Source organism: Lithobates pipiens, unplaced genomic scaffold (genome assembly GCF_037356315.1).
Source record: "Lithobates pipiens isolate NorthernLeopardFrog02 unplaced genomic scaffold, aLitPip1_a1.2 Scaffold_25, whole genome shotgun sequence".
Classification (NCBI taxonomy): domain Eukaryota; kingdom Metazoa; phylum Chordata; class Amphibia; order Anura; family Ranidae; genus Lithobates; species Lithobates pipiens.
Window position 1 is genome coordinate 150,540,358 of NW_027507787.1, and position 14,967 is coordinate 150,555,324.

General features: G+C 43.3%; 1 protein-coding gene across 1 annotated transcript in view; it reads right to left on the bottom strand.

Annotated features, from left to right (window-relative positions):
- Positions 1 to 14,967, bottom strand: part of CASP7 (caspase 7) — a 99,438-nt gene that overhangs the window by 66,127 nt on the left and 18,344 nt on the right. The window contains exon 2 of the mRNA XM_077454994.1: positions 13,018 to 13,133. Within this exon, the coding sequence (XP_077311120.1) occupies positions 13,018 to 13,133 (116 nt within the window). The remainder of the gene's footprint in view (positions 1 to 13,017; positions 13,134 to 14,967) is intronic.

Here is a 14,967-nt window from a genome sequence, read left to right on the forward strand (position 1 = left end):
TCCATGATTGAAAGAATTGACATCCAATGAATAATGGAGGCGGGGCAGGGACAGTTAGGCTGGGGAGGATGCCGGAGGGCTCTACCTACGACTTACTGCAGCTTCTAATGCACATTATGAGAAGCTGACAGTGTGCGGTGAAATTCGAGTAAGTCATTTCATTACAGGAGAGGAGCCTGTACAGCTGTGCCTTCCTTTGTAAAATCATTAACTTCAGTGGCACAGTGGACAGTGGACCGATTCCCTTCCTCTGCTCCCTTCTTGAATGCTACTTGAAAGTTTCTCCTTCATCCCCCAGTAGCTGAAACATGTTAGAATGAGAACACTATGTCCAAAGCAGCACGATTTGCTGGCAGCGCTGGCACTCCTGATTTCTGCATATATTATGAAAATAATATATACTAACAATTTTTTAAATGTTTGCATTGATTTTTTGAATTAATATGTAACTGGACTATGTCGTTTTTCTAATATTTGCCAGGAGTTCACCTCTGAAATGCAAAAATATACAGCGTGGAGGTCATAGATATAGAATCTAAGGGGGAGATTTATTAAAACTGGAGCACACAGAAGCTGGTGCAGCTGTGCATAGAAACCAATAAGCTTCCAGGTTTTATTGTCAACGCTTAATTGAACAAGCTGAAGTCAGAAGCCGATTGGCTACCATGCAGAGAGCTGCATCAGATTCTGAGTGCTCTGGGTTTAGTAAATCTCCTCCTATGGGTGATCAGCTGACTGGTTCCTGGATGTTAGCTTATAGTATATGATGGAGGCATTTCCCACTGGCACCCCCTTCTGCTGTAATTTTATATAGGTCACCCATTGACAGGTTCTCCTCCAGCTGTGGATACAGCAAAGGAACAAAGTCCACCGGACAAACATTTGAGATTTTCCCGGATTTTACCATCTCATGCAAATTAGGAGGAGATGTGAAATCATAGTATGGTTCATCGCCCTGTGTCAGCACCGAGCGCTAAATAAACTTACGCTGAACACACAGCTGGCAGGTCACTCGACGCCTTCTCTCCATTTCATGCCATTCAAGGCATTGTTTTTACAACGTAATGCACAGATTAGCGTGAAGGAATTTTTGATTAATTGAGTTCCTTCTGCTCATGTCTGTTGGGTGCCAAGCCCTACTTCATAGAAGCCATGGTTTCCATACACTGCATTGATGAGGGCTAAATAGCCTGAAACAGCTGTATGCAGCTTGGCACTCTTATCAGTCACATTGTTCCCAGCTCATTGTGAGGACTACAGAACACCCCTCCTTATGTTATTAACATGCGAGAAGGATGTGTTCTGTTTAATTTGTCCTGATACAGGAGGTAGGAGAGGTAATGTGTCACTGGCAGGATCACTGGGAGAAGAGGAAAGAGACGGAGAGAAAGAGAGGAAAGAAGAAATGGGGTGCCCCCCACCAAAAGAAAATTAAAATATTAAAGAAAAAAAATACACCCCCACCGAAAAAGTAAAATATTAAATATATTCCAAAAATAAAAATAATGTAGCCACATAAGAACCAGTGAGTTGCAATATATTACAGGTTTGTTTTTTTAGGTCAGATACACCTCAAGGAAGACAAAGACAACATAAAAAAAAAAGTTAAAAAAAATAATAATTAGAAATATGAATTATAACGAATTATTAAAACTATTCATTTTTGTTTTGCCTGCTAAATTCTAGACCAGGATAATGTAGCGATACTCAACGCATGCACAGACATACTACAGGTTTCTTGTGCATTTGTGATATCTTGCAAGCTGCCTCCCAAGATGTGTGATGTAGACGTTTCAAGACCAGATTGGTCTATGCTTGAGAATGGGAAGAGACACTTGGCATATCTGCACATGCGTGGAGGATATGGCACATACACGCCTGCAGGTTCTTTTGTAGGTCCCATAGCCCTAGCAGACACCCATGGGATGCCGGCACTGGATTTCCATTAAAGGAGTATGTAAACTCAACATTTCATATTGCTGATATCTTCCTGCTGTACCATGTGCTTGAATGAGAAAGTCTCCAGTTCTCTTTGTATTGCTTCTTTTGTGTGAAATCCTGGTGTTCCTTCCAGTCCCCTTGCTTTCCAATTGAAAACTGACCACACTAGGCAGGAGAGCACAGCATGGTCAATTCTGTAGCTATGCTGGTAACTCCATCTTCTCTCCTCCAATGATCAGACTTGTGCTGACATGCCCCCCGCTGCACAGCCTTTCATTGGGAATATCAGTGTACTGCCATTTGTCCTCTAAACGTCCTAATGTGCATGGACACATAGGAAAACATTGAGCTTCTTCTACAGGCAAAACGCTAAACTCCTCCAGAAGCAGTGATTTTTTTAAGCCAGTGTGCATGGAGTCTAAAGATGGAGGCATTGGAGAAAAGCAGCAAAGAGAATACTTGTGCTTCAAGCCAGGAAATGTTGGACTCTGGGGGTTAGGCAGGTTTACTTCCTCTTTACTTTCGGGAAACCAATTAGCATTGCATGCCTCCCGCACGCACCAAACATAACAGCTGAAGTAACCTGAGCCACGTACACATTTATATTGTATGCACTACATGTTTCTTGTGATAGGATTTCTCAAGGAAGAAACAAGTTCAGAGATGACCTCTGCGATACAAGAATAAGGCCTCTTTCACACGAACGATGAAAAACTGACAGGTGGACCTAAACGGATGCTCCATAGAGGTCTATGGAGCATTGGATGTCCCCTATTTTGTAGACCTTAAAACTTTTGTGCAAACCAATCAATATATGCTTATTGTGATTTTTTTATTTTATTTTTTACCAAAAATATGTAGAAGAATACATATAGGCCTAAACTGAGAAAAAATTAGCTTTTCCAAAAAAAAAAAAAAAAATTATATTATAGCAAAAAGTATAAAATGCGTTTTTGTTTTTTTTTCAAAATTGTTGCTTCTTTGGTTTTATAGTGCAGAAAATAAAAAACTGCAGGAGGTGATCAAATACCAACAAAAAAAAATAAGAGGTCAATTTTGATTGGGTACAGCATTGCACGACCGCGCAATTGTCAGTTAAACCGGCGCAGCACTGAATCGCAAAAAATGGCCTGGTCATTCAGCAGCCAAATCTTCCGGGGCTGAAGTGGTTAAATTACCTTTGGCTTAGCTAAAACAGCATTATTTTGAAACGGTACTCTGATAACACACACAGGCTTTGATTTCAGCAATATGTGTACAGTTAGAATTAGACTGGAGTTCAATGTAAAATTCGATTCGAATGTCGGTCCAAATTTCCAAAATAATTCAGACAAAATTTGTTTCGTTATTTGGGGCATTAGGTAAAATTTGTTTATATTGTAATTTGGGTATTTGGAAATATAGGGAAAAAAAAATGTCATAATATTAATTCAAAACGAAACGAACAGCACATGTCTAATGGCAAGCTCTGAACTACAGTTCAGACTGGCGTGGGCTCACTACGAATGCTTCTATCACTGAGCTGAATTCCCCAATATATACTAGAGACTGTCAGGGACGCGGCTTCCATGTTACAAGAGATTGTTAAAAACTGTTTGCCAAACTCAGGAAACATCTTGCCATGTTGCAAACCACTAATAGACTGCCCAAGGTTAGAGAAGACTTCTGAAATGTAACAATGTGACAAAAACCTGGTACAATTACTACACATTGTGTATCAACATCATCATATGTAGTGAAGTGCTGCCCTCACCAATATCAATTACAGGGGGAAAAAAAAAACATAATAAAGCAAGAGATTTAAAAATAATGGTGAAAAAAACCCAGTAAATATTACTAACAAATGGACATTGTGAAAACTAAAGACAATCATAATAAATCCACCAGGTTTGTTAATGTGTAAAACACATTTTAATGTTCACACAAAGTGTTAGATAACCAAAATACTGTGAGCAATCCACAAATACACTATATTGTCAAAAGTATTGGGATGCCTGCCTTTACACACAGATGTACTTTAATGGCATCCCAGTCTTGGTCTGTAGGGTTCAATATTGAGTTGGCCCACCATTTGCAGCTATAACAGCTTCAACTCTTCTGGGAAGGCTGTCCACAAGGTTTAGGAGTGTGTCTATGGGAATGTTTGTCCATTCTTCTAGAAGCGCATTTGTGAGGTCTGGCACGGATGTTGGTCGAGAAGGCCTGACTCGCAGTCTCAACTCGAATTCATCCCAAAAGGTGTTCTGACAAGTTGAAGTCAGGACTCCGTGCAGGCCAGTCAAGTTCCTCCACCCCAAACTCGCTCAACTATGTATTTATGGACCTTGCTTTGAGCACTGGTAGAGCTTTCACTTTTGAAACCTCGAGAGGGTCAAAAGTTGACAGGTGACTTAGCCCACCAGACTTAACCTCTAGTGTACCTGAAATATCAGTTTTGTCAAAGTTGATGCAAGAATATGAAATTTCAGCCCAAAATTATAATACCTTTGTACGCTTAGATAAAACGTACAGTGAATTATATCTCCCAAGGAGAATAGTTGGGATTTCTGCCCTTGGTTCATTTCTGACCACCAAAACAATTGTATCAGTTTCAAGGAAAGGTCAGATTACTTATGGAAGTTTTATATTCGACTCTTCATTTAGCTCTACTCACTATGTCTGAGGATGACTCTCAGAGCTGAACGTCGGAGCTGAGAGGTGCCTTGAAGACTGACCATTATTGCCGCTTTAAAGTAAACCTTTGATGAAAATTGAAGATTTGCTTTATTGACAGCCCTCACTGTCACATTCAGAGAGCTTAACCAGTTGTGGACACTTTGCATGCTACATACACCTAGAGCCGGGGCAAGGGGGAGGCAAGAGGGGAATGTGCCCCAGGTACAGTGTTTTAATGGAGGGGGAGACATGCACACCCAAGAAACATGCCCCGTTTATCCTACTCCTACTGTCCTGATTGCCGATGCTATATCCACCTGCCCTTGTTTTTCCAAGTTTGCTCATTGCTCGCTACAAGAGTATTGCAGCCTCAGTAGTTATAGCTTGGCCACACTGGCTCATTCCTACCCTAAGGCTAGGGTGCAAAAAAAATGCAGTGGAGTGCAAAGGTGAACCATTAGGGGGGTTTGGGGTGTGAGCAGAGAGAATGGGGTGCAGAAGTGAGCAGAGAGGGGAACTGAGGTTAGCAGAGGGAGAGGGTTTGTGGTACAGAAGATAGAAGAGAGGGAGGCTAGGTTGTAGAGGTGAGAAGAGAGAGGGGTAGGTGAAAACATGAGCAGAAAGAGGGTTGGGTGCACAGGAGAGTCTAGAGGTAAGTAGAGGGGTTTGGGGTGTGGAGATGATCAGAGAGAGGGGTTTTGGGAACAAGGGTAAGCAGAGGGGGAGAATTGGGGTGAAGAGGTCAACTATGAGGGGAGTTTGGGATGTGGAGGTGAGCAAAGAGGGGGGTCTGAGGTGCAGAGGGGGGCTAGGTGTAGAGAGGCGAGTAGACAGAGTGGAGTACAGTGGTAAGCAGGAGGGAGTTGGGGTACAGCAGAACAAGTTTTGGGGTGCATAGGTTAGCAAGGAGGCTGGTGTTCAAAAGTGAGCAGTGGGGTTAGGGTGCAGAAGGGCTTTTGGTGTGCAGAGGTTATCAGAGGGGTAGGGAAGCAGGATGGGCTTGGGATCACAGAAGTAAGCAGAGAGGGGGAGTTGGGGTGCAGAGGTTAGAAGAGAGGTAGTTAGTTTGGGCTGTAAAGGTAAGATGGGGGGTGGGGGCTTGGGTGAGCAGAAAGGGGTAGGGTTCTGAGGTTAGCAGAAAGAGGGTGGGGTGCAGAGGGGGATTTTGGGTTCAGAGGTTAGAAGAATAGGGGGTTTGGGCGGTATAGGTGAGAAGAAGGTGGGGGGGGTGTAGCTGGGAGCCCAAAAAGGGGGCTAGGGTACAAACCTAAGTAAAGAGGGGATATTTGTGGGGCAGAAAGGGTGGTTTGGATGCATTGCATTCATTGATTAAAAATGTAAAGCATTCTTTAGATGCTGCCCTTGGCAAGCAAGTGACCTCCTTTGTTCAGAATGCAACAGGTCAGCCTCTCGGCATGGGACCTGAAGCTAGTGGAGATGGCGGGGGTGTTTATTACATTGATTTCAAGCTTCTATAGGGATCCCAGAGGTACAACATATACATACTTAAGCCTGTCATAAAAACCTTTTATCTAGATCCTGGTCTCCACCTTTTCCAGGAGGTGATATCATGTGCCAAACTCACTGCTACTTCCTGGAAAAGCTGAGTATCTGAAATTCCAGGAGATTGTTCTTTTTCAAGTGCCCAGCTCTGCCTTGGTTTCAAAACACGATAGATCACTCCTAGGAGTGTGCAATAGATTAAAACAAATTACAGCATATTACGATCATTCCTCTGGCACACTCGCACAGATATTTGGTGGAGCGATTGACAAAATTCCACCATGAGCGCTTAAGTTGACAGAGTCAAGATCAACAAGAGCTCTCTAAATCAACTGAATGGAGGATCTTATTTTTTTTTTTTTTTTTTTTTTATTCAGTTTGCGTTCTGCTAAAATCAAAGCCAATATCAGCATTCAACAATACTATGCTTCTTTCTGATTAACAATTAAAGTGTATGTCCCAGAGACACAACAGGAAGTAAGAAGGGATCTCTACAAAAATGCTTCACAGTTGTCACCGCACTTCCTGTTCTGGTAACAAATGTGAAACCCAAAATTTTACATCACTTCCTGTCCCAGTGACAATGGTCACCAGGTCAAATAGAGGGTACATCTCCCCAGCAGAGACAAATACAGCAATAAAAACATTATAGGGGTTGTAATCCTCCCAGCACTATTCAAAAGTACGAAACACAAAATTTTTGGCTTTAATACACTTTAACTGACAGTAAATATTTTTTACATATGGCTTATTATTGAGGTGCCCTTTAACTTGTATGATGGCATTTCACTGCCATCTAGTGGTGATAATTCATAACACAAGCATTTTTTTCATGATAAAAATATGGTCATACTATGATTGATTTACTAAAGGCAAAGTGGCTGTTCACTTTGCAAGGAAAGTCACACACTACAAGGGAATGTTCTCCAGTATTTAGTAAATGTGTAAGCTCTCATGAGCAGGGCCCTGTTAATCCTCTTGTATTTTATAGTACTATTGCATTATACAATATAGTATAGTAGTATTGCAACTGTACTGTCTCCCTTTATATTGTAAAGCACTGCTGGTGCTTTATCAATCCTGCATTATAAAAAGAATTAAAAACAGCTTTTTTTGCTTGCATATGGCAAGAAGATGAAAGTCAACAGAGTATCCCCACATTGCCTAAGTTATGTGGCAAATTCCCCTGCAAAGTTCAACTTCACTAGCAAAGAAAACAGTCTTGTTGCCTTTAGTAAATCAAACCCATGGACTATGAGGCTGTTACAATTAGGGATTCTTATAACTTGTATTACGTTTTTCATCGCCATCTAGTGGTGATCAGTCATAACACATGCATTGTTTTCATGATAAAAGAGGACTACTAGGATTGTTTTACAAAGAGGCTTAGAGTGCTTAGTGACAAAGAGGTAAAAAGCCTGGGCTTAGAGAATGTGGTGAAAAGTCATTCTTTAACCACTTTCAGACCGGACCATTTTGCTGGTAAATGACCAGAGGTCTTTTTACAATTTGGCACTGCGCTGCTTTAACTGGCAATTGCGCGGTCATGCAATGTTGTACCCAAACAAAATTTGTGTCCTTTTCTTCCCACAAATAGAGATTTCTTTTGATGGTATTTGATTGCCTCTGCGATTTTTATTTTTTGCGATATAAACGTAAAAAGACCGCAAATTTTGAAAAAAAAAATGATATTTTCTACTTTTTGTTATTAGAAAAATCCAATAAACTCAATTTTAGTCATACATTTAGGCCAAAATGTATTCAGCCACATGTCTTTGGTAAAAAAAAAAGTCAATAATTGTATATTTATTGGTTTGCGCAAAAGTTGTCACATCTACAAACTAAGGTACGTTTTCTGGAATTTACGCAGCTTTTAGTTTACGACTGCCTATCTCATTTCTTGAGGTGCTAAAATGGCAGCGCAGTACAAAACCCCCCCAAATGACCCCATTTTGGAAAGTAGACCTCCTAAGGAAATTGATAAGTGGCATGTTGAGCCCATTGAATATTTTATTTTTTTGCCTCGATTGAATAAATGACAGAAAATTTATTTATTTTTTTTTTTTTTTACACAAAGTTGTCACTAAATGATATATTGCTTACACATGCTATGGGCATATGTGAAATGACACCCCAAAATAAATTCTGCTGCTTCTCCTGAGTACAGGGATACCACATATGTGGGATTTTTTGGGAGCCTAGCCGCGTACGGGGCCCCGAAAACCAAGAACCGCCTTCAGGTTTTCTAAGGGCGTAAATATTTGACTTCACTCCTCACTACCTATTACAGTTTTGAAGGCCATAAAATGCCAAGATGGCACAAAACCCCCACAAATGACCCCATTTTAGAAAGTAGACACCCCAAGCTATTTGCTGAGAGACATGTTGAGTCCATGGAATATTTTATATTTTGCCACAAGTTGCGGGAAAATTACAAACTTTTTTTTTTTTTCACAAAGTTGTCACTAAATGATATATTGCTCACGCATGCCATGGGCATATGTGAAATGACACCCCAAAATAAATTCTGCTGCTTCTCCTGAGTACGGGGATACCACATATGTGGGACTTTTTGGGAGCCTAGCCGCGTACGGGGCCCCGAAAACCAAGCACCGCCTTCAGGCTTTCTAAGGGCGTTACAGTTTTGAAGGCCATAAAATGCCAAGATGGCACAAACCCCCCCCCAAATGACCCCATTTTGGAAAGTAGACACCCCTAAATTTAGGGGTACACTAGTGAGACTAGGTAATAAATGGCGGGTGCCCTGAAACTATAAAAAAATAACTAACCAACCAGCGTCACCTGTAACAGTTATATGGTGATCACTGGTGAAAGGGTTAACTAGGGGGCAATCAGGGGGCTTTATGCGGTAGTATATGGGGGTCCCTGGCGCTATAAAAAGCTGCGGCGAACTTAAATACCTACCTGCCTAACTAGCGTCACCTGTGACACTAATACAGCGATCAGAAAAATTATCGCTTATTAGGCTGGGTTCACACTGGAGCGATGCGGGAACGCCACGAATCTGCGGCGGGTTCCCGCAACACATGCCTCCCGGCGGCAGTTCACACTGCCCTATGCGAACTTCTGAGAGTGTCAGTGAAATGTTAATGACCCCCCCAGATCAGTTCGCATATCGCAGTGCGATCTGCAAACTCGGATCGCATGGTGTGAACACCCATGCGATCCGATTCTGCTGCGGACCAAAAAAAGGGTCCCGTGCGAGTTTGCGGCGGGTGCGACACGAATTCAGACATACTATCTGTATGGCTGAACTCGAATCGCACAGAGATCGGATGTGATTTGCACTGCAGTGCGGTGCGAATCACATCCGTTCTCATAAGCCGCTGCAATGTGAACCCAGCCTTAGTGACACTGGCGACGGGGGGTGATCACGGGGTTAAACCTTTATGGGGGGGGGTTAGGGGGGTACCTTAGAACTAAAGGGGGCTAACCCTAACTGCCCTAACAGTTATTACAGTCACAAATGACACCCGCCGGGTGATCAGGGGGTTAAACCTTTATTCGGTAATAAATGGCGGGTGCCCTGAAACTATAAAAAATAACTAACCAACCAGCGTCACCTGTAACAGTTATATGGTGATCACTGGTGAAAGGGTTAACTAGGGGGCAATCAGGGGGCTTTATGCGGTAGTATATGGGGGTCCCTGGCGCTATAAAAAGCTGCGGCGAACCTAAATACCTACCTGCCTAACTAGCGTCACCTGTGACACTAATACAGCGATCAGAAAAACGATCGCTTATTAGGCTGGGTTCACACTGGAGCGATGCGGGAACGCCACGAATCCGCGGCGGGTTCCCGCATCGCATGATTCCCGGCGGCAGTTCACACTGCCCTATGCGAACTGCTGGGAGTGTCAGTGAAATGTTAATGACACCCCCAGATCAGTTCGCATATCGCAGTGCGATCTGCAAACTCGGATCGCATGGTGTGAACACCCATGCGATCCGATTCTGCTGCGGGCCAAAAAAAGGGTCCCGTGCGAATTTGCGGCGGGTGCGGCGGGTGCGATGCGAATTCAGCCATACTATCTGTATGGCTGAACTCGAATCGCACAGAGATCGGATGTGATTTGCACTGCAGTGCGGTGCGAATCACATTCGTTCTCATAAACCGCTGCAATGTGAACCCAGCCTTAGTGACACTGGCGACGGGGGGTGATCACGGGGTTAAACCTTTATTGGGGGGGTTAGGGGGGTACATTAGAACTAAAGGGGGCTAACCCTAACTGCCCTAACAGTTATTACAGTCACAAATGACACCAATGCAAAAAAAAAAAAAATGACATTGGTGTCACTGTGACTGGGGGGCAGGGGTAATTGGGGGGGGTGATCGGGGGGGTGTGAGTGTGCCTGGCATGTTCTACTGTGTAGTGTCGTGTTGGTGCAACTCACTGATCCTCTCTCCTCGGTGTCGGAACGAAAAATACCGACACGGAGGAGAGATTACATCACTTCCTCTCCTGTGTTTACATTACAGGAGAGGAAGTGATGTGACGAAGGATTTCTATTCGTCGGGAGCGATCGCGAGGGGGTGGCCATGAATGAATGGCCGCCCCCTCATCCCGGATCGCTCCCGAACGAAAACCGACCGCCGCAGGCACCGGGCGGGGGCCCGATCGGGCCCCCGACCCGCGGGAAGGCAAGGACGTACATGTAAGCCCTTATGCCTGCCCGTGCCATTCTGTCGACGTACATCGTCGTGCGGCGGTCGGGAAGTGGTTAAAGAATACCCAAATCAGGTGCAAGGAAAATGAAAAAAAAAATAAATAAATAAAAAATTGGCTTATCATTTTGAAATCCTATAACTTATACTATGGCATCTTATTGCCATCTAGTGGTCATAATTCATTACACAAGCATTGTTTTCATGATAAAAATATGGTCCTACTAGGGTGGATTTACTAAAGGCAAAGGGGCTGTTCACTTTGCAAGGGAATTTTCTCCAGTGCTTAGCAAATGTGGTGAAAGAACACCCAAAACCCAGAACACTCATAAAAGTTTTATATAGAAGAAAATAAGCTCTTAGGCGCAGGGCCCTGTTAATCCTCTTGTGTTTTATTGTATTGTGAACGTACAGTCGACCATTATAAATTTCTCAAACTGTTGGCGCGATATAAATCCAGTATTATAAAATCATTAAAAAAAATTAATTTTATAATATATATATATATATATATATATATATATATATATATATATATTTTTTTTTTTTTTTGCTTGTGTAGCACTTACCCCCGAAGCACTCACACTTTTGCAATAGAGGGGTAGAGGATAAGGGGAGTTCAGGTACCCTATAATTGCGGGTTAGAGGCATTTCCTTTATCCAGGGGATAAATGGCTTCCACAAGCTGGATCTAGCAATCACCGGACAGGCCTCACTCACTGACCTATCAGCCGGTGAAATGCTCAAACAAAGTCTCTGCCACAGACTTGATAAGTTTAGCGATCTTGTTATGCAATCCTCCCCTGGATCCTCCAGTTGCGTGGCTTCTCCCCTCAGGCCATCATCTCTGGACCAGTAGGTCCCAGAATCCCTGGGTCCACTCTTCAGTTGCGAAGCCTGAGCATTGATCAAAGCATCACACACCCCAGGCCAGAAGGGCCACGAGGCGGGGCAAAACAAACCCCCGACTATGGCATCGGTACCTTACGTACCCTTACCCAGAATGCATAGCGGGTAGACCACTCCCATTAAGTATTTGGTACCCCTTTTACCACTTTTACTCAGAAACAGCCCGTTTCTGAGTAAAAGGGGTACCAAATACATTTAGCTTGTTGCATTTCCAACACTTACTGGTGGTGAAAGCGACACCCACGGTCAAGTGGAAATTAGCACAACCCAGCCAAACTGGTACAGAAGCCAGAACTTTAGCATAATTAGCCTAAGCCAAACTGCAGCTTTAGACAAACTAAAATTTACAAAAATAATAGTACAGCAGGTAAAATAGCAGCGCTAAACTTGCATAGGGCTGGAAGATAAACGTCACCATGTTCACTAAACTCTGGACAAAATTCTTCTGCAAAGTACAACTTCTCTTGCAAAGTAAACACTATTTGCCTTCAGGAAATCAAACCCATTGTATGATCAGTAAGGATTCTTATAACTTGTATTATGGCATTTCATCACCATCTAGTGGTGATAAATCATAACACAGCCATTGTTTTCACAATACAAATACTAGGATTGATTTAGGAGGCTGTGCTTAGTGAATGTGGTGAAATTTCACTTTGCAAAGAATGGGAACAAGCTCTGGGAAACATTCAAAATCTTCCCTTCCACAGTGAACAGTGTATTTACCTTGGGAGATCATCATGATTGGAAACAACACTCCTGTTAATTAAGAACTGTCAGTGCTGTCACCTATGCAGGTTCCTAGTTCTATGGTGAACCACAGATTAAATGCATATGTAAATCCAGTCCAAAAAAATGTAATATGTTGCAGCTTCATTTGTTTTCGGTTTTCATGATTCTTTAATTTATATTTTCCCCTTTACCTGCTGATTTGATAGTAACACTTCCTGTCCTATGGTAACAACTAACTTACCATACTGTATTTATGGAGGAACAGTGTTGTCACCTTGTTTGGACTACTACCACCTCCTCCTGGTTTGGACTACTACTACCTCCTCCGCGCCTCATCTCCACAACATTGGATGGAATTTTTGTGCAGTTCACAGACTTTAAAGCTGCAATACATTACAATTTTTGTTTTCTTGGGTTTGGGTACAATTTAATTCCCTCGGCCATGTGCTTAAAAATACTTATCTACAGACCGCGTCCAAGAATGGAATGAAATGCAATTTTAACTACCGTACAGAATATTTGATAGTCTGAGGTTTCCAGGAAAGAGACATCCAATTGTCTGGTGCCCAGCATCTGATTACATGACTAACCTGAAGGAAAAAGGGAACCGTTGGCTCCGGTCGGGTTTTGCATCCACATCATCCGCTACCTCTTCCTCTCTGATTTCGGACTCAGGAACCAGATTGTCTTCATCAATTTCTTCCATCTATGAAGGACAGACAAAGGATAAAGGAGGCATGACAATGCTGTTGTGTGGTGTAGGGAATTAGCTATAGCGGGGTGCCCAACCTTTTGAAGAGAGAGGGCCACAATAAGCAGAGCGGGCATTTGACAGATCCGTGTTCACTCCACATATGCAGAATGGACACAGTTCAATCTACTCTATGGGCCCTCTGATCCAATCAGACGGACGGGGACGAATTTCCTTCTGTTTTGTTTTTTTTGCGGGTTGGATTGGAGGTAGGTGGATGTAAATGAACATTACATCTGCCGTTCCATAGAGGTGAATGGAGGGTCCAAAAGGGGTTGGAGCAATCATTTGAAAGGGGCCCAAGGCTGCTTTCACATTGATTTTCTGCGGTTTACCAGCACTGCGGGTGCAGCGTAGTGCAACTGTGGCTTTCCTGTGGGTTAGCTGCACTTTGCCAAAGAATCCTATTATATCCTGCAGGTATAATGCACTTTCTGAAAGCTTACCAAACCTGCAGATAATAACAGAAGCCTATGGCTCGGTGCAGGTCACCTGCAGGCGCACTGTGCTGCACCTGTGGATCAGTTTCAAAGTAAACCAGTAACCACTGCAGACAGATATGCCCATAAACATACTGTGATTTTAGTAATAAAATGACATATAATAACTGTCTTTCATTCAGGTATTGCTGGCTGTTGCTGTCCCAGACGGATGCATTTGGTCACTCAATCACTCATCACTCCACCTGAGACAGGAGCTGGTGCTATACAGGAAGCATCAGCTTATGTGGCTCTGCTGTGCAGTCGCTTACTTCCTCTACCGCCAGCTTCATTCAAAAACTGATGCTCTGGGATGGCGGGTCAGCAAGCCACGGTCTGGGCTTGCCAACCTCCTATCCCAGAACATGAGGTCGCGGGCCACATCAGAGGGCTCCGCGGGCTATATGTGGCCCCCGGGCCACTGGTTGGGTACCCCTGAGCTATAGTGAGGCGCTTCAAATGATGCAACTACTTCACCCTCCTAGCTGTCACTTTGCAGCAGTACTCCCCTGTCTCTCAAGCTTGGACCTCTTTCTCTTTCCTCCGGACAGAACTCAAACTTTTGTATATCCATGCACCATTTCTTGCTGCTCTCTTGGGGCTGAATTACACAGTTGGAGGAGCAGTGAAAAAACACAGGTTTATCTTACTTTTCTATTGCCCCCCCTTAAGCTGCAAAGGCAGCCAGACAGATGTACACATGCTGCGGCCAAAATGCATTGCTTCTCTATACCCCTTTTGTGTTCAGTAGGCATTATCAATATGAAACACAACTCATTCAAGTGACTGATGATACTCCACAACCACCCTGCAACCATGTGTAATGCACATGATTGCAGGGTGGTAGTGTGGCATTTACAGGGTTAAAACAAGCAGTGAATAGGCAACATACTTCCTCCTCACTGCCTGTCAAATGCCTCTAAAAAGCAATCCACCATGTGTTGCCCACAACTTACAAGGGCACACCTGCACAATCATTGCAATACATGGACCCAGGATCGGAGACTTCATCTCTTCCAAGTCTCTATGGCTCCAGGACCCATACCAGGTCTTACTAATCGTAGAGGACTCTGAACAAACAGTTTCCTTGGTACCAAGCATGCATCCTGGAGTCTCTCAACCTGCATAGAGGAGCACCCCGAGTACCAAGAGTAACACAGTAACAGGGCGTCAGTCACATTGGTCAAAAGTATACTGCTACCTAAGGACCTGTTTGTAAAGATCAGAAAATGTATTAGTTCTGCTTCCATGTAATATTTCACCTCAAATCCCCTAGGTTTATTAACATTTAACCAAGTGAACCTGAGATG